General features: G+C 38.5%; 1 protein-coding gene and 1 long non-coding RNA gene across 5 annotated transcripts; one reads left to right on the top strand and one right to left on the bottom strand.

Moving 5' to 3' along the window:
- Nucleotides 1-449: 449 nt before the first annotated feature.
- Nucleotides 450-11559, bottom strand: GPR37L1 (G protein-coupled receptor 37 like 1). The gene is made up of 2 exons (XM_026680884.2): nt 10541-11559; nt 450-1740 (listed from the first exon to the last, which is right to left on the bottom strand). Exons 1-2 carry the CDS (start codon nt 11318-11320, stop codon nt 931-933), a joined length of 1590 nt encoding a protein of 529 aa, XP_026536669.2. The 5' UTR covers nt 11321-11559; the 3' UTR covers nt 450-930.
- LOC148131144 (uncharacterized) lies at nt 1736-22622 on the top strand. Of its 4 annotated transcripts, none has more exons than XR_015748486.1 (4): nt 1736-4319; nt 5947-6050; nt 15439-15531; nt 22428-22622. It is a non-coding gene; the product is annotated as an uncharacterized LOC148131144 (long non-coding RNA). The 4 variants fall into 4 exon arrangements; XR_015748488.1 differs by lacking the exon at nt 22428-22622 and adding an exon at nt 16555-19590; XR_015748484.1 differs by lacking the exon at nt 22428-22622 and having other exon boundaries at nt 15439-19590.
- Nucleotides 22623-23136: the final 514 nt, after the last annotated feature.

Here is a 23136-nt window from a genome sequence, read left to right on the forward strand (position 1 = left end):
ATTAATAGGAACCAGAGGAATTGTAGAATGAAATAAGGAAGTTGGTAAAAATGAATGTGAACAGAGACTACTGTCAAAGGTTAAGAAATGGAAGAAAACAAACTGGATGCCCAACGGAACAAAGAAAATGTCAAGAATGCTGCCATTGATGCCACAATGACTTAATTGATTATACACTAAAGTAGATGGTAATGTGATGGTAGTCACTTGAAAGCATGGATAGATCAAAATAGCCCAATCTGAGGTCTTTAGTGTGAATTTAAAAAACAACAATTCCCCCTATTCCCCCCCTCCACCATAACACAAGACACAGTGAAACCTGTTGTAAAATCCTGATTCCTTGGCTAGACAAGAATTCTAGTTCATACAACGTGGACAGATTCACTTTTTTGAGAAAAACACAGAATGATCAATTGTTCTACCACATTTTGAATAAAGTGACTAGAACCTTTTTCTACTTAGTCTACTCGTTTATTGAGACTAGGATAGTGCTGACTTTGTATACAAGGCTGTTTTTGGGGCAGACATGAAGAAGAGGACAGTAAGGTCCTGCATCAGTGCAGAATAGGTTAGTGTGTACTATGAACTCTTAAAAGAGGTGATTTCTCCGTTCTCGAAAGGGTTGCAAGTGGGCCTTTCCACAGCATCTTTCGCATTCAGAACAGCAGCCTTTCTAGTCATGGTAGATCAGGGGAGTCAATGGCACCCTTGGTAACTGTTCAGCAAAGAAGAGATAGCTATTGGTGATGCCTTGTTTGTAAGGTGTTCTTTTACAAGACAGTGCTGGAACAAGCAGATGATAGACACCAGGTCCCACCTCCAGTGTCCAGCTATTTCACCAATTAATACTAAAAAAAATCATCACAACTTTTCGTCTTGGGAAAAGGTAGCGGAAGAATTGCTGTTGGTCTGCCACTAGGATGATTGAACTTAGCATGGCGTGCCAATGGCCCCTACAGGGGGAGGTGACTCTCGGGTCTTGTCGAAGAAAATATTTGAGGACATCTCGGTTTTGATTTTGCTTTCAGAACCACCATCACTGGAAGTTGTTTCTTGACCACATTCATCACAGCAGCAGCAGCAGCAGTCCATGAAGGCCTGCCCCAGGGGTTTGCAAAGGCACAGTAAAAGCACAGGAGTAACTGAACATTTGAAGAACAGGAAGAACTGGTTGACCAAGCTTAATAGGTCCAGGGTCTGTTTTGTCATGTCGGGAGACAGATAGGCCACAACAATATTACTGACGTTTTCAGGAATGGTGCAGAGACCATAGATCACTGTCAGGCCAATCACTGTACAGTTGAGTTGGCTCTCACACTGCCCATGCTTATTGCCACGGCATTCCGTCTTCTCTGAGCTGCTGATCCTTCTGGTGACCAGCTGGCAGCTGACGGTAAAGAGGATTGGCAGGCAGAAGTAGCATCCAAAATACCACCACATCCTAGCATTCTGATAAGTGAGAACCAGAGAGTAAATGGACTCAGGCAGCTCCTGAAAAGGTTTCATTGTGCAGTAGTCAGATACTACACCAGAGACTGGTGAGGTATCCTGTGCCAGCTGCCAAAGAAGGAGCTCTGGGATTGAAAGGGTCATGGAACCCACCCAAATGACAGCCAGCTTGGCAATGATGGAGTGGCAGTGTTCAATCGGACGGAGCTTGGCTTGAGGGCTGGTAGCCGCATGGAATCTGTCAATGCCCAAGGCACAGAGGCTGAAGGTGGTGATTCCCAGAGAAGTCACCTAGGAGCATAACAAAGAGAAATGGTTGAACTGAGATGGCCAAAGAGAGAAATAAAACATTCGCCTCTCCTTAACTTTTAAGTTAGTGAGAAAATACAGACTTTTTCAATTTTGTGCAAAAGGGTTTCAAAGAAAAAATAAACCCTGTCTCTAGCACAGAAAATTCATTTACCATGCAGACTAATGCAGATCCCAAATTATGCCAAAATAAAATGGGATGTACAAAACAGGGAAAGTCATTCCAGTCCCCAGCACTTTTAAATGCTTCAGGAGCAACCATACAAGTTTGTGCAATAATTCTCTAGAATAGAGATAGCAGCACGGGAGATGGCAATACCCCCAAATGAAAAGATGCATATTTAAATATTAGTGTCTGTTATGAGAATAATGATTCCATTTATTCCAATAACCTGAAAAGAATAAGTCACATTTGGGGGACCAGCTCTACCAAGGAATGTGTCTGACTTCATATATCAGCTTTGAGCATTTCCATGTGGAGTTGATGCTGAAGTTGTGTCATACACCATGTTTCCCAAAATGTTTCCCTCCATTTGCCCCAAAGGTGATTTTTTTCAAGAGGCAACTGGACTTTCTGTTTTTTTCTTTGAAGATGTTTCGCTTCTCATCCAAGAAGCTTCTTCAGCTCAGAAAGTCCAGTTGCCTCTTGAAAAAAGCACCTTTGGGACAACCATGATCTGGATGACTGAGAATCTCCATAAACATTTCTCTACATTTGTTTAGTAACTAGAAGTATCAGCATGGGAGCTGCAATTTAGTAAAGATTGCTTGTACCATTTAAAAACAAGCATATTGACTTTCCTTCACCATGAGGATATTAAAAAAAAAGCTTTTAACTCTCTCTTTACTATCTTTCCTTAGCTACTTCCCAGGTCTTTGCAATGTGTGAGGACATTTTGATTCCAACATCGTTTAACAAAACCAAATGTACAGACATTGATATGTAGTTGATTTTGTGATTCTTTATTTGATATTAAATTATTAAATATCTATCAAAGTTACAATCTTGCTTCCCTGCTTCATTTATTCCAATTAGTTTCCCCTCTTTTATTATTTCCATCCTTTTTGGATTCCTTATATTCAAAGTGAGCAGAAGGAGACTTAGAACCTTGATGGACCTTTGAACAATTGGCAGTAAATCATAAAAGTTACGAACTCCTAACGATAAAGTAATGTTAACAGCAGAAAGCCAATTCTCCTCCTCAATTAGAGTCCTAAAATCAAGGGTGGGTTTGTTAGGAAAGAGAAGCATGTGAGAATTGTGATAACAGGACCCCATTTTGGGAGCTAGTACATTTTCAGATTGCTTTATACTCATTTCAGTTTCTACACATCACATAAGTTCTGTTTTACAGCTGGCTTCATTTGGCTCACATGAAAATAGATCTTGCAGATTTAAAAACAGTTTGGCACTGTCAGCATTGTTTTCACTTCTATTTTAATTTTTAATAACAAATGCAGAAGGGATGCACCTGTTACTTCTTTGCAAACATTTTAAAGACTATAATGTGAACATGGAACAAATTTCTGCCGACTATGACATCATTCTTTGTCTTTCTTCAGTATCTCTGTCTCATCAGGTGCCAGAACATGGCTCAGAAGCTAAGCAGTTTCAAGCCTATCTTGTTCTTAGATGGGAATCCACTCATCCATAGAAAGTTTTAAAAAATCCCAGGAGAAAGCAATGGCAAACAGTTCCATATTACTGTCAAGAAAACTGCATAGATATATCCATATGGTTGTTAGGAGTTGAACTGACTCAAAGACAATGTCCCTAAATAATTGCAGGATAAATACTATATTACTGTACAGTGACACTGCAAACAGTTAAGAGGATTGGAACATCTTTACTAATAAATGTAATTAAAAAGGAGTAATATGACAGATAACAGATAATCAAAGTTGGAAGGGATCTTGGGTCATCTAGTCCAAGCGGGAGACCCTACACCATTCCTAACAAATGGCAGTCCAATCTCTTCTTGAAAGTCTCAAGTGATAGCGCTTCCACATCTCTCTCCCTCTCCCTCTCTCTCTCTGTCTCTCTGTCTTACACACACACTCATTCTCTCTCTCTTCCTCCCTCCCACTCTCCCCCCCCTTTGTGTGTATCTTCCCAAGGATTATACATATAATGGAATATAGTTGAATACACTGTAGAAGGACAAAGTCAAATTGAAAATGTACCCCTGCTTAAAAAAACCTTTGGCCATCTGTGTAAATACTGTGGAAAATGTATATGGAAATGAAAGGATAGATTAGAATTTTTCCCTTATGGTTTGCATGATGTTCTCTATCCCGCCCCCAAAATCATTCTACCAAAATGGATGTGTCCCTAAAAGCTTTTTTATCTCCCATGTCCCATCCCTTTATTCTGTTCCTTGTATATCATGCTTCCCTGATCTACATGCTTCTTTTTACAGAGGGCAATTAATAAGAACAAACCAATGGGAGAAACACCTTAGAAGATCAGGAGAGATAGTACTCCTTAAGCAACCTTTGGTCCTTTCCCAAAAATTCACTGAGTCAAAATGCATCTACTTTCTGAGCATCAAATGAGTTAAGTAAGTTTGTTGATGTCCCAAACTATTTCCGCTGCATTCAGAATCTCAGGAAAACATACTTGTCTGCCAAAAAGGAAGATGGCAAAGCGTGGAGGAGAAAATGCCAAACACTGGGTGGGTTGGACAGACAATGTAGAACATGAATAAATATCAGCTGGGGGGGTGGAGGGAGTGCTCGCCTCCTTGCACAACACTCCCCATTACAAATGCTGTGCTTTCCTTCAGTTCAGGAAATACTACGCCTCATTTGGACAGTTGTTCATAGACTGCTGAAGAGCTCTGGGCCCTAATTGCAGGCACCCGCTCACTTCTCTGAGGAAAAAGGGACATTCATCGCAAGCTTTGGAAAGAGGCTTATTTTCTTTATTCTGCCTTCCCTTCCCCCTCTTTCCCTGTCCCATGTCCTTTGAACTGCTGCCAAAGCAGCAGAATACAGAGCAATTCCAGGGTACAATCTCCCATGGTGTTTATTAAAACTATGAGCTTTCAAGGGATGCTTTAAAAAATTGAGGCAAGGCCATATTCCTACTTGTGGTCATCATACTGATGAATACTAAAGAAAGATGGGGTTTATGGAGAGTTTGTTTGAAAAGCCAATCCAATTAAAGAATTTGATGTTCCAAGCAGTTACACTATATGGTTTGAAGGACTTTGTAGATTATTGCAGAGGTTGCTTGGTTGCTTCTGCTGGATAATACTATGATGTCTGAATCCAGTTTGCTTGTACCATCAACTGTTTCTAAAATATACAGAAAGTTAAGATGTTTCAAGATGTTTATGGAGATTCTCTGTCATCCAGGTCATGGCTGTTCCAAAGGTGCTTTTTCAGAATTCTCTCATCCAAAGAAGCTTCTTGGATGAGAAGTGAATTGTCGTCAAAGAGAAAACAGAAAGTCAACTTGCCTCTTGAAAAAGCACCTTGGGGAAAGATTTCAAGATGGCTACTTGTGTTAAAGTAATGCAGAAAACAGGAGGATGTCTTCTAAATGAACAATCCATTAAGGTGCAAATTGTCATTTGAAACTTGACTTCTGCTGTTTTACTATAATAGTATGATCCACTATAACACTTTTTTTTGGTGTGTAGCTGCCTTTGAGGAAGAGTTGACTTCTGGTGAATGCTTGGACTAATCCCTACAGTTTTCTTGACAAGGTTTTCATGTTTGGTTGAAATTAAGGGGCATCTGGAATAAAATTCAGGTATGAAAACCTTTGTGGAGAAAATACAAAGCTACGTAAGATTCAGAGAATTGGTCTATAATGGAATTGCAAATTTGCAACAAGGTTCCTGATGTGGCAGACAGCAGAGAGGGCTATCATTAGCAAAGCAGCTGCAACAAAATCTAGTTCCATTTAAAATAACTGCCCTTATATAGATGCTATCCAGATCTCTTAAAGTAGATTTCTACATTTTATCACATTTTATAGAATATTCCTATGGGGTTTCTTTTAGGAAGAATAATCCAAACCTACAATCTTTCGTCTACAACCTGAACAAGTTCCTGAGGAAAAAAGAAATGCAGCATGTGATAATTGCTGCTTTGATAGGAAGCTTTTTATATAACTGTGCTTAGAATCACAGCCATAAAGTTATTGGCATAACAGGAAAATGTTGGAGTCTATTGCAGGTCTTGAATTAACAATTCAACTGTCAACATTGTAGGAGCATCAGTGCAAATATAGCCATCTGGGTTGAGGACATCAGGAGAATTTGGGTGATATATCTATGCAGGTCTGCAAATTTGTATATTTAATTAACCAAGGACAAAAACATCAGTGAACAGTTGTTCCTATATGTCCTAAATGTTTACTGTGACTCCATTGATATGGATAGAATTATCTAGTGTTAATTTTAGACAATATTTTGTTATGAAGCTATGAACTTTTAGGATATAATCTATTAGTTATTCTGAGATAAATAAAACAGGTGCAAAAATAAAGACATATTCAGTGAGATGAGGGGAAGTCAGTAGTGTTTATATAAGAGCCATGTGGCGCAATGATTAGAATTCAGTATTGCAAGCTAACTCTGCACTCCATTGCCAAGAGTTCAAGTTTGATTCAGCCTTCTATCCTTCCAAGGTAGGTAAAATGAGGACCCAGATTGTTGGGGGCAATATGTAAATGGCTTAGAGAGGGCTGTAAAGCACTATGAAGTGATATATAAGTCTAAATGCTATTGGTATTGCTAAGGCAATTTTCTGTGAATTTTATGAAACTATGAATCCTAAGGCAGCTCATAGGTTGAAAGGAATATAGCATGGCAAAATGCAACTCTGGTTTTGCCATTTTTCCACTGCAAATTATCCTTTTCAAGCCACCTTTCCTGTTTTCTGATATGGATAGCTGCATGTCTCTTAAATGCTAAACCAAACACAATGATACATAATAGTTTTTGCAAAAGAGAAGCTATTGGTTCATAGAATTCCATGCAGAATTGCAGATGTCCTTTTTCCCTAGAAGATTAAAACTTGCCAAAATAAACAAATACATCAGTGAATATCAGAATGTGGTAGTTTAAATCAAATAATGCTCTTCAACCTTTCATAGAAGCAAAATCAAATATTCTATTGCCCTATCTAACAAGAAAATCATCTGAATGAATAAATATGAAGATGGCCAATGCTTAATGTTAGTAGGTCTATTACATCTGGACTGCAAAAACCCTTAAGATCACTAGATGGTAGCAAAGCATTAGGTTATTCACTTCTCTTTGCCACCATCTATTGTCATGTAACCTAGATCTTGTAACTCTGATTTAACTTTCAACCTGATAGGAGAAAACTGCATAGAAAACCTAAATCTGCCTAGACTCTTCACAGTTCGTGTGGTTTCTGGCAGTGATAGGATGTGTTGATTGCAAGAATAAGTATGATTGTGTGTTCTTATTTTGAAATGGGCTTTTGATGTGTCCAACTGTTTGTGGCCTTGTCACATTACATCAGACTCATTGTCTTCCCTGCCTCCTTCATGTACTCTGCTGTCCCCTTAGTCAAGCTCTGAATCATTCACAGATGTCCATCCCCTGCTTTGCTCTCATATCCTCCTGCACTGAGCAGGGAAGCTATAGAAATTATGTTGAAACATTGCAGTTTCTAAGGAAGGACAATCTATTCATTATGTTTGATAGAAAATGACTTGTGTACAAAGGATCTGAATGTTCACATCGGATACATTACAATCCATTTTCCGTCTAAACAAACTTTATTTTCTGTATGTCTAATCCTACCTCATTCCAACTTCTTTCTTCCAATTGCTTTCTTGAAGACAGAAGGAACCTGATCTTTTGAAATTATATCTTAGATATTATAGAAACACAGATACACACCCCATTGTTTCTTGCTTTGTAAATGCTCCAGTTTTGCACATTAATAGGATGGTACTATCTTATAGTATTTTTTAAAAGAACTCACAGTTCAAAATTCATTAAGAAGATTCAACAGAAAATGAGTGGAATGAATCAAAGATATAAATAATAACGAAAGGAGTAGATAATTGTTTCAATTATTTTATTTTATTAAATGTGTATGCTGCTTCTTGATTTTCTCAAGATGTCTTACATAATATTAAATATTTAAAAAACTTTTAAAATAGTCATTAAAAATTAACAATATCTATTTTCATATAGCACACTTAACCAGATTACTTAAAGCCTACCATACAGCATTCTAAACTTGGTTTCAGATAGTTAATTTGGTTTGGGGGTTTTAAACTATTGGTATGCTGATAATTCAATGTCCTTGAACACAATTGTACTCGAATTACAGTATGGCACAGGATCTAATGATAATTCTGAAAAGTGTTGCTGTGTTGACAAAAAATGCCAACCCACAGTTAACTTTATTGAGTAAATCATGATGAATAGATTTTTCTCCATGACAATCTGTTAGATGGAATGGTTAGATATGACTCCGACTTCTATCTTCTGTTGTCCCACATCCACTATACAATATTTTCTTTCCTGTCTAATAGAGTATAAGAGATTGAATCTATTCTCTATTTCCCTAGAGGCCGGGACCATAATCAATTAGTTAAATCTATAAGGATGTAGATTTAGGCCAGGTATCAGGAGGAATTTTCTGACTCTGTACACTATGCAGTAAACCAGCGGAACAGACTGTCACTGATCCGTTGTCTAGACAGAGCATGGATAGTGGTGATCTCTCAGTGATGCTCTAGTCTATTGGATCTATGACACTGAGCTAGGTGATTTCTGAGATCCCTTCCAATTTTGTAATTGTGTATGTCAAGACATGATTCCATATAGCCTAATCTAAATAGATATTTTTCCAAGTAAAGATCACAACTTGATCAAAGGTTGGTGTAATGGTAGCACAGATCCTGTAAATTAGTTTCAGGCTCAACCACTTTGGCAGGTTTTATTGGTGCTGCTCTCTGTCTCTGCCAGTGATGCTTGGTTTTGGCGTTAGGAGAAGTGAGGAAGAACCAAGAGAAGAGACAGTGTGCCTGATACCTTTTAAATTAAATACACTGATTTTTGGTTGCAGAATAATCTAACCTTGCCGTGAGATGCTCTTTTGTTTAAGAACACTGAAGCTGTTCTGAGAGTATTTCTGAGAATATTATCCAAGATCCTGTGGCACCGTTGAAAGAAAATTTAAATGGCCTTCATCCTGCCCTTATTAACAAAGACTCCATGGTAATACATTTCAGCCAAACAGATTTTCTATGGAAACTCCACATCATTCAAAACACAACTCCTCCTTTCGTCTCCTTTTCATCTTAGGAGAAGCCCAACTCCTAGGGAATTCATGAGGAAAGACATGTAACCTTCATGAGTCGCAAAGCTGAAGTTATACACTACAGCAGGTTTTGTATAGATTTATGATCAGTTGTAAAGGTCACTTCGTTCAACATCTCCTTCTCTCAGCATATCTTTGTGAGATTAAGTTCAAGGATATTATATATACCCTAAACTCTCTCTCACTAGGTATTGCTGGATATAACCAGGGATGCTGATAGCTATAGACCCATAAATTATTCACCCTGGTTATATGTCTTCCAAATATTTTATCATTTATCTTGATTAAGGTAGTTAGTAACTTTTTATTAATTTAAACAGTCCCTGAGATTTTTAAAAATGAGAATAACTATTGTTGTGATCTCAGAAGAAATTCAACGTTTTCAGGCAATGATTCAATGACAGCAAAGCCTTTACTTGCTATCATTTTGACCTATTAAAAGTAAAATTCTCTGGTTCAGGGAGAATAATTTAAGGAAGACCATCCTTTCACAGATAAATGGTCTTCAACCAATTACAAGTAATAATCTTTTACTTCTAGAAAAAAGCTTGACTTGTTTCCTTCTTCATCCTGAGTTCCTGTCCACTTCCTGCCTGTGGCTGTGGTGAGCAGGTATAAAATCTGAAATGCATTGCATCCATTGGGCAAGAATTTCTCTTAGTCTGGCATTTCGTTTCAAAATTCTCTGGCTTAAATTATAGAACAATTTTTACTCGGTGTAATTAAATGTGCATGATTTCTAAAGAATGGTGGCTTGAGTCTAGGTCTCGAAATGTCAGGCTACAGGAGGCCTACACCTGCTAATTATAGATTCAGCACAAGCATTAGGTGCACTTACTCTTTTTAATTAATATCTTCTCCTTTTTTTAGGTGATTTTAAAGCCCCACTTTTATAAACTTGATGTGAGAAGTACCTCGTTTTCATTTATTAATGCAGCATCCCCTAATCTGTTGTTCTCTATACATTAGTCTTATCTACATGGAAGATACCAAGCTGATGGACAGTCTATTAATGGTTAGAACATTAATATTAATGGTTGAATAATTAATATTAATTATTAATGATTGCATAAAAATTTACACATGAATATCTCCTGGAAATATAAGCCACATCTTCCACTTTGTATCTCTGGGGTCAAAACAGAAACATTCTTCTCATCAAATAATTGGCATTGAAATAAGCATAACTGTGCTTGCTTCCATTTTTACCAAAGGCATTTTTGTCATCCTCTCTGAAACAGAGATGGTGTTTTATATAGCTCTTCAATCAATCAGCCCTCAAACTTGATATTAGGAAAACTCATCTTATTGAGGACAGGTAAAGTAAAATGACATGGGATTAAGTCAAATTCAAAACATAAAGCTGGCCAAGCACAAATAACATTATCCTTCTCTTCCTCAACTGAAGACACAAGGTTGTTGATGATACATACTAGAGGTTAGCAGCGGAAATTCTTACCTCCATGAAGGGCACAAGGCGACAGGAGAAGGTTCCCAGTAGTCTCTTCTTGGTAATTTCATTAAAGATGACCACAGGTAGGCAGAAGAAGAGGATAAGGAAATCCCAGAAAGCAAGACTGGCCAAAATGGAATTCCAAGCACTTTTCATATAGTAATTATGCCAGACAATGCACATGACCGAGAGGTTCCCAACAATGCCTACAGCAAAGACAATGAGGGACAGGAACATGACAGCATAAGCACTATAAGAGCTTTCTGTCACTGGATAGAGAGGGTTCTGTATCTGAAAACGCTTTCCTAGTGCCACAGTCCTATTAACCTGGGCCGCTCTATCACCGTAGACTGCCGGGCTCTGTTGGTGGGGTTCAAAAGGATCTGTGCTGGATGGAGCTGGAGGCTTCATTGGCTGTGAAGTGGCTGGGTTCGCAGGCCGAGGAAATTCTACTTTGACTCCTGGAACATACTGCTGAACTGACTTGGCATCATCATCTTTTGCTCCTCTGCGTCTTCTTCTCCACCTCAGCTGCTCTTCTGAGAACTGTTGCTCTTCGTGGTTGCCGGTCAGTCCTGAGTCTCTCTTCCTGCCCGGTTCTCCAAGTACCTCCATCAGGACACCTTTGGAATTGATGTGTCTTTTTAAGTGATCTTCTCCAGCCTTTGCCTCCATTCTGGAGGGTGCGTAGTTTTCTTCAATAAACGGGACAGCTCCTTCTTTCATCAGGGCTTCCAGTAGCTGCAGAAAACTAAGCAAAAGCATACCCGTCCAAGGGAAAGACATCCTTCTTTCTGCAAAACAGAGGTAAAGAGAAGAGATGCGGAGAAAGCAATTCACCAAATGAACAGAGATGTCACTTCCCTCAGTGAGAAAAGGAAAAAAGTTTCTTCACTTTGACTTGTGGCCTTAAAGAGGGCCGGGGGCATGGAAGAGAGTAAACGAGGAGATTGGAGTTTCAGTCCAGCTTGAGCGACGACAAAGAGGCACTTTGGTCTGCTTGGCCAGCTCACTGCTGCTGTTTATTCCCTCAGATCGTTGGGCAGAATTAAAAAAAAGAAAAAAAAATCAGTAATTCATTTCAATCCTCTTTTGTTGGACCACAGGCCCCCTGGTGGCCAAGCTACAATGCCTAGATCAAAAGCCTCACAGGCCTTGAGCCAAGGAAGGAAAGAACCACCTGCTTTAGCCATAGACCTTGGTGCAGATAATTCTATTTGTTTTGGTTTTTTGTTTTGTATATTTGTTTTGGGGGTAAAAAGGGTATATTTCGGAAAGAATCTCTCTGAAGATTCTTCGGCCTCTCACTGAAATACTTCCCTTAGGCCAAACTCTAGAGAAATCCAAACTCTAGAGAAATTCTAATATCAGTTTATGTTTTTTGTAGAGATCCTAGGAAGATGCTTTGAACAAGGACAAAATAAAAGAGACATGCGTGTGACAGTGCATTAGCTTTCACAGCTGTCTGTGAGGGAACAGTTCAGAAAATCAAGCAGACATGCCAGGACTGTTGGTTGAGTAGACCAAAGAATCTTTAGAAAACTTGCCCTTAAGCCACATATTCCAAGAATATTTACTTTATGTACATATTACAGCATTCTACCCTGTCATTTTTCCACAATGTTGGACCTTCAGTTTTCCTTATTGCTGAATTCTACCCCCTTTCAAAGTAATGTAACAATTACAATTGGATTAAGACAGAGAATGACTCTGATTTATATCCTGATCCTGATTTTGCCATGAGAACTGAATTCTGCCACTGGATAGGTTCAATCACTATCTGACAGCCTATGTCAGTCCCAAAGATTTACTATGTGGATAACATTAGGGAAGGCAAATATTATGTGCTCTATGTGGAACTGATGGTGGAACGATGAGATATAAATCCACACATAAAAAAATACCAGCCTCTGTTGCTTGGTATTATATGGGTTTCTCTCTCAACTTTACATATGATAGCATAGCTAAACTATCAAAATGCAATTGAGATGCCTAATCTAAGATCGGGATGTGGTAGAGACAGTGAGCTCTCACTCTGTCTCAATAAGGCTTACTTCAGCTTTCTAGATGTCTTAAGAAACTATTCTTTACATCAATACAGCATTTTTATCTATCCTTTTATCATTTTGCTTCAAGAAATGTCATCTATATTCTGTATCCAGGCAATATGCTCAATATTTTAAAACTGAATTGTATGCTAAATTTTTCCTCTTCTGCTTAAATTGCTTGCTTCTTAAAGGACCATACCAAGAAAAGTTCTAATTTTGTATTGTGATCCCCTAATATTGTTGTATCTGGCAGCTGAACCAGTGTGTTTTCAGCTCAGCTGTTTGTGCAACCAGAAATAATGTAAGTGTGGTTTTCCAGTTGAATCACTGGAACTTCCCACAGCTTGAGAATGGACCTTTTTTTTTTTTTTGCATTAAATTATCGTTCTTGTCATTCCAACTAATGTTGATATAGCCTGATCTGAATTTTTATGTGACACATCTGAAATGCAACAGGCTGGACAAAAATGCTGTGTATAGAATAGACAGACATGGATTTTTCAAATTCTGTTCCTAGTGTATAGAGAAATCAATGGCATTTTTTTGTCACTTGCATGCTTTGTTTCAGGAGGCAAAAGATTGCACTGGTCTCAAAGTTCTTTGATTCCCACAGTACAATACTGGAAATGGCATAATAAACACACAAACAAATGGGCGGAAGGGGGGAAGGGAGGGAGAAAGAGAGAGATTATGTCATGTAATCATTTAATTCTATCAACATTTTGGGGAAAATAGACTTAGTCTCTATGTAATGTCCAATTTGCTGGTTGGGCCCAGAACATCATAGATGCTGTATTATCCTCAATTGGACAAAGCCAGTAAAATATAGTCCAATCTACATTCTATAAAGTTGGAGATAAGCAACAGAAAGCAACAAGACAAGAAGTACAAGGATTAAGAAGGTTCTGCTTATAGACATTCAAGCACAAGACACAATGTCTTGTCAATCTCTTCTTTGCAATGTACAAAATGTCTTCAAAGAAAAACCAGAAAGTCCAGTTGCCTCTTGAAAAAAGCACCTTTGGGCTCTTCCAAGTACTCTCTTCCCCATTGCCTATTCAATCCTGCATTCCTTCCATAATTCCCCTAGCAGACACTCCTTTGGCAACTCTGCTTCTGGACATCAAAGGGAACAAAGATAAGGAGAATCATCTCAAACACCCAGAATGTTACAGTAACAAAGAGTTCACAAGAATACAGCCCTAGCCATAAGAGTTTTTCTTGTTATGTGTGTGTTCATTCACACCTCTATTCTATGGGCTCAGCTAGCTAAACTTATTCTTCCTCAGCAGTGAATTCACATATGACATGAGTAAACTAGCCTAGATAATGCTCCATTTTCATCCAGAGGTATAGTAGCCAACATGACCGCTAAGAGACAACTCTGCTTTTACTGGAACAAGTCAAGTAAAAGTACAAATCAAGAGTGGAATTTTTTCAGAAGAGGTTTTAATTGATATCCTAATAGGACTAAAGGGCAAAAAGATACAATCTCTAAACAACAGAAAATACAAAGGGTAGAGCACCTCTCCTGTGAGGCTCTGACAACCTCAAATATTCCTTTCACACACACCCCAAAGAGACTCTTGAGACACAACAAACATTAACATCCTACAAAGGGGAGAAACCTTAAAACTACCTATTAAGAAGTTGGTATTTGAGATACATATCAAAATCATTTGTACCAAATCTAAGGCTCAAGTCAGCAGTATAAGATATGCTGTCATGATTATTTTGGGGTCCTGCTTTCACCTTTATGTATAGCCCAGATTACCTTCCCCTTCCTTATGTTCACATCATCAACACACTTGCGCAACCCCACTGTTTTTCCTCCTATTTATTGATTGAAACTCTTGAAGGCATCATAATAAACATATCAAGATGGCATTTTGGACTAACTATGAAGCAATCATTCCCTAAGCAATAAAATTCTACATGCTATTTAACCATTAACAAAAGCCTTAGGAGGTATCAGTCCTTGTAAACGACAAGAGTTGATCATATGATCCAATCAGGCCATTTATAGAAGTGAGATGGGCAGTTTTATTTTCCAAATAATATGCCTTCCCACATGGAAGAACCCTGGCATAATGGTTGTATTACGACAGATGTACAGTGACTTTTGCAGTTGCTCAACATTCAGATAATTAAAGCCTTGGTATTATCTCAGCTAAAGCCTCAGGCACTCCCTGTCCTAGCAAGAACCAGAGATGGAAATCCAACCTTAAATAATATGAATTACAAAAAGGTTGTATCATGAAGATTAACTGAAGCTTTTAAAATGGCACTGGCATGGGGTTTTACTTTGTCCATGCATGCCATCTGAATGAGGCAGCAATTTTATAAGTTATATGTGGTATGGGGGCCAGATAACTTGCAGGACTGCCTAACTTCCGTGGTCTTTGTCTGTCCCACTGGATCTGGATCCCCTTGGTGAAGCAGGATCAGCTGCTGAGATGTAGGAAGCATACCTTCTCTGTCATGGCATTGCCTCATGGAAATTCAGGAGGTCCCACCCTGGCTCCCTTCTGCTCCTGCCCTCCACAGGCACCAGGAGCAGGATATTAGCGGAAGCTCAGTATGTACAGAGATTTTTTACAAGGGCTTTAACTTAGGTAGCTCATATAATTGATTCTAATTGTCTATTTTTACCTTCTGTTTGTCACTCAGAGAAGATAGGTTTTCCCTTTAGATTTATTGGGAGGCGGGATTTGTTTTGCATTATTTTATACTGAAGCTTGGAGGAGTGTTTCCTTCAGATAAATGATTATTTGCAGTCAGGTTTGTAGGAGAAAGGTTTGTGACTTTGCATTGTACGGTTCTGCCACAAATTTACTTTATATATCTATCTTTCAGGAAGAACTACTTGAGTAGAATCAATGGATAAGCCTCTGTTCCTTGTTATTAAACACCAGCAATAAGACCGTTTGGCTGCACCAGTTTCCTTAGGTTTGTATCTTTTCACCTCTGCTTTAAATATTCCCAATTTGTCCGCTGATCAGCAAGATTTGAAAATAATAAGCAAGAAAGCCCAAAGGCAGAGCTAGCCTAGCTGAACTGGGAACGCTCCCTAAATACCTTCCCTGAAAATGACACAGTAATTCAAGGGTTTTCAAACAGATTCAAAAGCTGTTAGTTAAAAACAGCTCTGATCAAGAAGCAAAGCCCTGGTGATAGGAAATTGGCTGCTTTTAAAATGAATTTGAGATGTTGTCTTTTTTTTGTCCTTTGTTTCTCATGGAACCCCAGAGAGGCCTATAGAAAAACCCTGTGCTACTTCATTCTTTCCCATCTAACTCAGGATTGCCTACTCCGACTTGCAAAGTCTCTCGGGTAGCTTTGTAGAAGCTTTTCCCATCTATGGTTACTGATCCTTTCCAAACAGCTTGTAAAGCAAGTTCAATAATTCAGAACTTTGAAGTGTTCAGAAATTGCAGGGAACATAAGAGCAGCTTCTCTTATTAATGTTTGTCTTCTTTACAGTGACCTAGAAATTGAGCAATTTCACCAAGGCAATTTCTTGTCATAAAGAGAACTATTTTTAGTTCACAAAAGGGTTACACAACGGGGCTGATGTGTCATGGAATTTCTGCAGTGACAACAGCCACCTATTGTTAAAGAAAGCTCCCAAAACTGACACTCCCACATGCATCCACAGGAGGTGGGGAGATGGACAGCTAGGACATAGCTAGGCCAAGTCTTCAAACCAAATTGCATTTATATTAATCTGAGTATTAGATTCGGATCCTGATTCTAACCTCATAATTTTCTGATCACAGCCTAGTGTTCCGAATTAACTTCACAGTTTAAAATTCATTCCCAGTGGATTTAAAGCTTTTGCCTAAAGAATTCTCGGCAAACCAAGGGTCGTTTGTTCACTGCGGCTCAGTGTATGTTTTGTAATTCAGAGCATTTGTGCTTGAGAACTACAGCATGACTCACCTGAGTAATTCTATGCTTCTGATATTCCAGGTGAGAGAGATACAGCTAGGACATAGAAGTTGTATCCTATTATACTTAGTACTACTCCAGATGTATTAATGCAGCTGTTACGTTGCTACAATGGCCAAGCAGGAGATACTTAGAGGATTTATTGTAGAGTTGGGGAAGGCATTGATACAGGAAGGACACGTGAAATGAACATCTTCCATTCCATCCCTGCAATGTCATTTTATTTTCTTCTTTTATAATGTGAAAGCCATTTTGTTGGACTAACTTGTGTGTGTGTGTGTGTGCTTTTGACTTAAAATCTAGTGCCTACAATTTTCTTTGCAAGATTTTTGAATGGTTTGCCAGTGCCTTCTTCCCAGGGCTGAGAGAGACCACTGGCCAAGGTCACCCAACTGGCTTTGCACAGTACACTAAAATGCGCTCTAACACATATTAATTACTGCAAAATGTGTATCCCTGCAAATTTTTTATAAGAACCAATTAATCAAATTATTATTCCTTAGCTCCTTTGGCTTGAGGGCCACATAAGGCTTATGTGGCACATTGAAGAACAATACATTTCAAAACATAGGCAGAGGCAGGATATTGTGTGCTAGGAGGAACAGGAGTTTTAAGGATGCAATATGTGGTTTGAATATTTTCAAGACTGAAGGCACCAGTTTTGCTTCCTAACTCCCAAATGCAAAAAACAGCCCAAATGTTTTGCCCCATCAACTTTGAGATGCTGTGGGGATGCCTATACTAGGCCCAGATCTAGCTCTTGGATTGCTCAGATATTCCTGGAAGAGAATGACTAACCTATAGACAATTGCACCAGTGTTGCATTGCTAATGTCTCAATCAGTCATTTCTACTAAAATTGGCCCTACCATTCTGGTCTTTTGGAAGGACCTGAAGACTTGGCTGTAGTGCACCATCATGCCTGGGGGTTCAATAGAAGCAATTAGCCTTGCAATGGCTATATTAAATGGAACTACAATTTATATGATGATTTATATGACTGTGTTTAATTGTTCTTTTTAAGATAGTAGAATGCTGTTTTGTTTTATTTTGTTCTTTTGTTTCTTAATTTAATTATTATGAACCACCCAGAGTTATACTTATGAGATGGGTGGCTATACAAATTAAGTAAGTAAGTAAATAAATAAATATGTGTGTTCATTTACTTTCTTTATATCCAAATGTATTAGTTAGAATTCCTGATATCCATAGTGAGATGCTGATTGCAAACATTATACCCCTGAACTTTTTCACTATTAAAATGTTCTTCACATAACTCATGTATTTCATGGTTTGTTAGTTTATCTGTCAATATTTCCATGCTGTCTTTTGATATTATTTTATGTTTTATCTTTAATATGCATTCTGCAAAGTCCTGCATGCTCTTGTCTAGTGGTTAAAGCACCAGGCTAGAAAGCAGGAGGCTGTGAGTTCAAGTCCTGCCTTAGCCACGAAAGCCAGTTGGATGGCTTTGGGCCAGTCACTGTCTCTCAGCCAACCCCCCCCCCCCCCAGGGTTGTTGTTGTTGGGGAAAATATGAGGAGGAAGGTGTGTCTGATATGTTCGTCACCTTGAGTTATTTATAAAACAACAAGGGCGGAATACAAATAAATAAAATAAATAAATATAACACTTTGAAAAGATAACATCATGGATCTTAGTAACTGGGTCTAGAAGAAAGAACTGGTTCTGGGGGGGGGGGAATTCAGATATTCAGACCCAATCATAGCTTGAATTTTTTGGTACTTTGTGATTAGGCGATGTTCTTCCTTCCCTCTAATCTCAGCAATTTGGTTCCACACCAAGTTGTTGACCTCAGACACAACTGATGATTTTGGAACAACTTAGCTATGATGTAAGTCCCTTAAATTAAAGTAACAATTTGGATTTAATCCAATGGGTTAATGCCTCTGTTGTCTCAACAATATATCTACACGTATACTGGAGACAGATTAGCCTATTTATAAAAAGGCAATACTCCCTGCATTACAGGCATGAATGCTTTACTGGATCACATCCAAATGAATGTCTTTATAAGTATGCACTGTTAAACAACATTGCCTAATAGCCTCTTTGTTTTATCCAAAATGGCCCCCAATGCTAAACATTTTATTTTCTCATTGCGTGTTGAGCATGATGACATACCAAATTTATCCTGTTTCGGTATTCCACCTACTAGTAGAAGTGTACTTATATAGCTGGTAGACTATACCATCCTCAATGCTATTGCACTGAGGTGCATGAACTGAAGCAGAGTTGGGATTTGGGGGATGGCATCAACATTTTCTTATGTGGGAATGAAATACCTTGTTCAGATCAGCATATGAACACTTGAATAGTTTTTCTTTTTCTTATACTGGCATCAAATAGAATTGACTCTTCCAAAATACACACTGCTTTGTCCTATTATTTGTTTTGGCCCTCTAGGTTTATCTCTTCACAGTGCTTTTAAAGGTTCATTGCAGTTTGGTGTATTGTTCATTTGTTCCCATCCTATCTTTGTCAAGGAGTAACAATGAACTCTGTCTACATCAGTATTGTAGGAACTCTTGCCAAGGGAAGTTGACAGAGAAGAAATGGACTGGGTTTGGTTATAGTGAAGGCTATGTTATTACAGTGCAACCGGCTGACTTACGAGAAAGTTTTGTAACTACTTCAATTCACAGGAGCCTGGGAATTTCTGTCTAAAAGGAATGAGAGCTGCCCCTGATCTGAAGTCTGTTTGTCTGAAGAACCTGACATCATATCATGTTCCTTTAATTGAGTTCTTGCCTACTTTCTCCTCCTTCATCAGAGATTCAGAAACCCTGCATAGTTTTGGAACTGTGCAGCAAATGAGCATTCCCAGGATATCACAGAGAAGCCAATTCAAAGTGTTATTCCCAGAACACCCCTATTCTACCTGTGGCTTCTTGTTATAGCCAATTGGCATAGGATGCAAGCACAGAATGAAGAAATTCAAATTAATGCCTGAATCTTTATAGCATTATTTCTTTAAACAACTCGGCCCCAAATCAAGTGATAGGATATTACACAGAAGTCTATGATCTATTTTCTATTACCCCAGAGCACGGAATGTGAAATAATAATCTTAAAGAAGTCAGATTTAGCTAAAAAAACAACAACACTATTAACTAAGGATGGTTTGACCTGGCTTCCTGTACTCAGCAAGGGGCTGAACCCAGTGACCTAAATAGACCCCTTTAAGCCTATGTTTTTATTCAGAATGGCAACACCAAATGATTTGGCCTCATATTGTTCAGATTGTTCTCTTGGATCATGTCCTCTTCTATATAGTTGTCACAATCTTACTATTGCTTTCCTTGCTTCACCTCTAGTATTCTTGGATAATTTTATTCCTTCCCTGACCAGGCACAGCGGTTACATCATTTGTATCTTACTCTTTTTCTATAAACAAGTGACCTTTTATGTTGCTCCAGAGAAAGATCATTACCATGAATGTGGTGTGTGTGTGTGTGTGTGTGTGTGTACATACATATACATATACATACATTAACTGAAAGCAGAGTTTTTAGACTCTATAAAACTAAAGGATTAGGAAGCAACATATAAAATTTATTTCCATTTTTGCTTCAGCTAAATAAATTTGAAACCTAATTCTACTTAAGAAGAACGGTGATGGAATTCCAAAGAGAGGAAAAACTACAAAAGAGGTGGGAGGTGGGGAACAAGTGGGGGAAAAAATTAAGTAATTAGTGTAGTGTTCTTAGCTACACTACAATTAGTTTACAGACGTATAAATCATTCTAAATCAGGACTGTCAAACTCACATTGTCAAGGCAACACCATGTGACCTATCAGGACTTTTTCCCCCTTCACTGAACCAGGCATGGGCATGGCCAGTGTGTGACACATGTGGCCTGCAGGCCAAGAGTTTGACAGCCCTGTTCTAAATGAACCAAGGCCCACAGACAGAATGTAGACCTGGAAATATGTCAGTGTTAACCCCACTCCCCAAGATTTTTATGAGGGGAGAGGTATTATCTAAATTCAGTTTGGATACTATTTTATCTATGAGCAAATAGATGTCAGTGGGCAGACAACCACCAGACTCAGTTGTCATGGGCCAATGGTTGGCCCAAGCACTGTAAGTATATACCAAAAGCCATGCAGAAACTGTCGTGCATTTCTGCCAAGCAGAAATCACCTTTTCAATGGAAAGGATGGAAAGGGCAGTTGGGCTTTGCTATGATGGACAGCAAAAAGAAGCACTCATGAGAGGCAAACAACCGAAGCTGCAGTGAGAATTGCCCTTGGTAGCTAGTTGACAATGATACAGAGGTTACCTCATGACATGAGGGAATACAGTGTTGGCAAAGGTAAGTGGGTGTGGGGGGGGTCTATTGCGTGGAGCAAGACGGCCATGTACATGGATTCAAGATGGTGCTTATGGCCTATTTGTCCCCAGACTTTTAAAATTATTTTTAAATTTAAAAAAGGAAAATACTATACTTCTAGAATCATATTTATTTTCAGATAAGCTTTCAAATAAAAAAAAAACCACTGGATCAGTAAAAAATATTCCATGAGACTAGTTGATTTCTTGAGGCTTTTTTCTTCTGGAAATGATTATCATGCAATTATTGTATTAATAGATGAGTCTCCCACTGCAGTACTGTATGCAATATAATACAAAGATGGTTGTGAAGATAGTAAAAGCTTTTCAGGTTTCTTTTAAAGAAACTACAGTAGATTCATCAGATTCACCACCAATTTGGAAGGCATATATACATAGAATGAAAAAAGAGAAAGCCTAAAGTAGTTTAGCTACAATGCAACAAAATGTAGAATTTTTTATTACAAACATGAGGGGTGTAGAGAGATGTGTGTGTGTATAATCATTTAAAACTTCTCTGGCGTCACTTCTTCCAAGGTTTCAGTAAAAAATATCTTCAGCAGGCTGCCGTGGGTCAGTCTAAGTCACCTGCTGCTCTTCTCTGTCCAGCTAGAGAATTCTTCATCCTTTTCCCCAGGGGTTGATCCTTCAACCAAGGTCTAACAAATTAGAAAGAAAGATGCTTTGGATCTTCTTGCCCAAACCAAGTGCCAAACCTACAACAAAAGTTTTGCACACAGGGAAGATTTTGATTAGGCATTCTCTTCTAAGCAATGAAGTCAAATTTCTAGAAAGAAAATGACTTAATTGGGGGAAAGAAAGATACAGAGCAAGCAAGGAAAGGAAGCAATCATACACAGAGAAAATTCCAAATGAAATCAATAGTCAACTTGTTTAAGTTAGTTACTTATTACCTCCTTGAATAAAATCTCTGGTTTCAGCATTCAGCACATCGGCTTATTTTATTTTATTTTGCAGAGGTGAGAGTTGGAGAAAGACCTTTTGGGCCACATGCTTGGATGTTCAGAGTTAAGCCTTTTTTTTGGTGTGTTCTTCCAAGCACTCAATCCCAGTTTGAAAGAATGTGGAAGATACATGAAAACCCCATTACCAAAGAATGTGGATTGTTTCTTTGCCCAGAGACTGAGCTCCATCTATGATGTTCTGGGTTGAGCTAGAAAATTAGGAATGAAACCTAGCTTTCTAACGAAGTTTAATAGAATTACAGATTAAAGGTGCGGAGGTTTTCAGTGGTTTTCCATTTTACTCCTGTGGGAATTAAAACTGGGATCCCATCTATTCAAATCTGATGAAGAGGGTTCCAGATGCTCTAGAGGGCACTGCGGTGCCATATCACACCTTGGAATTTGTTCAACTGCTTGGTTGTTCTTCAATCACTTGCCTATTTTATAGACAGTAGTGTGTGTGTGTGTGTGTGTGTGTGTGTGAGAGAGAGAGAGAGAGAGAGAGAGAGAGAGAGAGTATTCTAAAATCATGATTCCTTGACTGCTCCTTCTTCTTACTTGTTTATTCTACAGGGAGAGGCTCCCTTTTCTGCAATGTCTGGTTAAGATAAATAATTTACAGCCTGGCAACCTCCAGAGGTGCTTGGACTAGTCTCCAGAATTTCCAGGTAGTTGGCAGGGAACAGTCTCTAGCCAGACTACTGATTCAAGAGAAGGAACAAGAAAGGAAAGCACTAAAATATTTGGACAACCTCAAGTTGAAGAAGGCACACGTTGAATTGCTGTTCTGTACGAATAGATGATAAATGAAAACATATTATATAATTGTAAATCTTTATTAAAATAATCTGTGGTCCAACCAATGCTTCTGGGCTGTTGAATACATTTGGAATATTCAGTTATACTATATCAGTAGCTGCATTGCATAAATGCCACTTGGAGGGAGCCAAGAACTACCACTTATTTGCCATTATGCAAATTTGCAAGGTAACTTCATTTTAACTCCAGCCACCCAGAATGCAATTTCCATGTATGTGACTTTTTTCATGACAAAAGAACATATTTACTAAACACTGGAATGTTCCACCCCCTCAATAATACTGTTCACACTGTTTGAATGGGACCCAGAGATATTTTTGAAAATAAAAATAACTGAGGCTACGGCTTTGTTTTGCATGTAATAAAAAAAAAAAGTTTCAACATGCAAAAATGAAGAAAAAAGTCAAGGAATCTAATGGGAGAAGATGGGAGTAGATGGCAAGGAGGTGAGTGGCAGTAGGGA

Source organism: Notechis scutatus, chromosome 3 (assembly GCF_049901735.1).
Source record: "Notechis scutatus isolate UNSWTSFEM ecotype Mainland chromosome 3, rNotScu1.2, whole genome shotgun sequence".
In the NCBI taxonomy this organism is placed as follows: domain Eukaryota; kingdom Metazoa; phylum Chordata; class Lepidosauria; order Squamata; family Elapidae; genus Notechis; species Notechis scutatus.

Bases quoted from the DNA above. Each gene is read 5' to 3' on its own strand.
- GPR37L1 (XM_026680884.2), bottom strand. From the start codon at position 11,320: ATGTCTTTCCCTTGGACGGGTATGCTTTTGCTTAGTTTTCTGCAGCTA. The intron at 1,741-10,540 runs GTAAGAATTTCC...TTATGCTCCTAG, and splicing joins GCCTTGTGCCCTTCATGGAG to GTGACTTCTCTGGGAATCAC.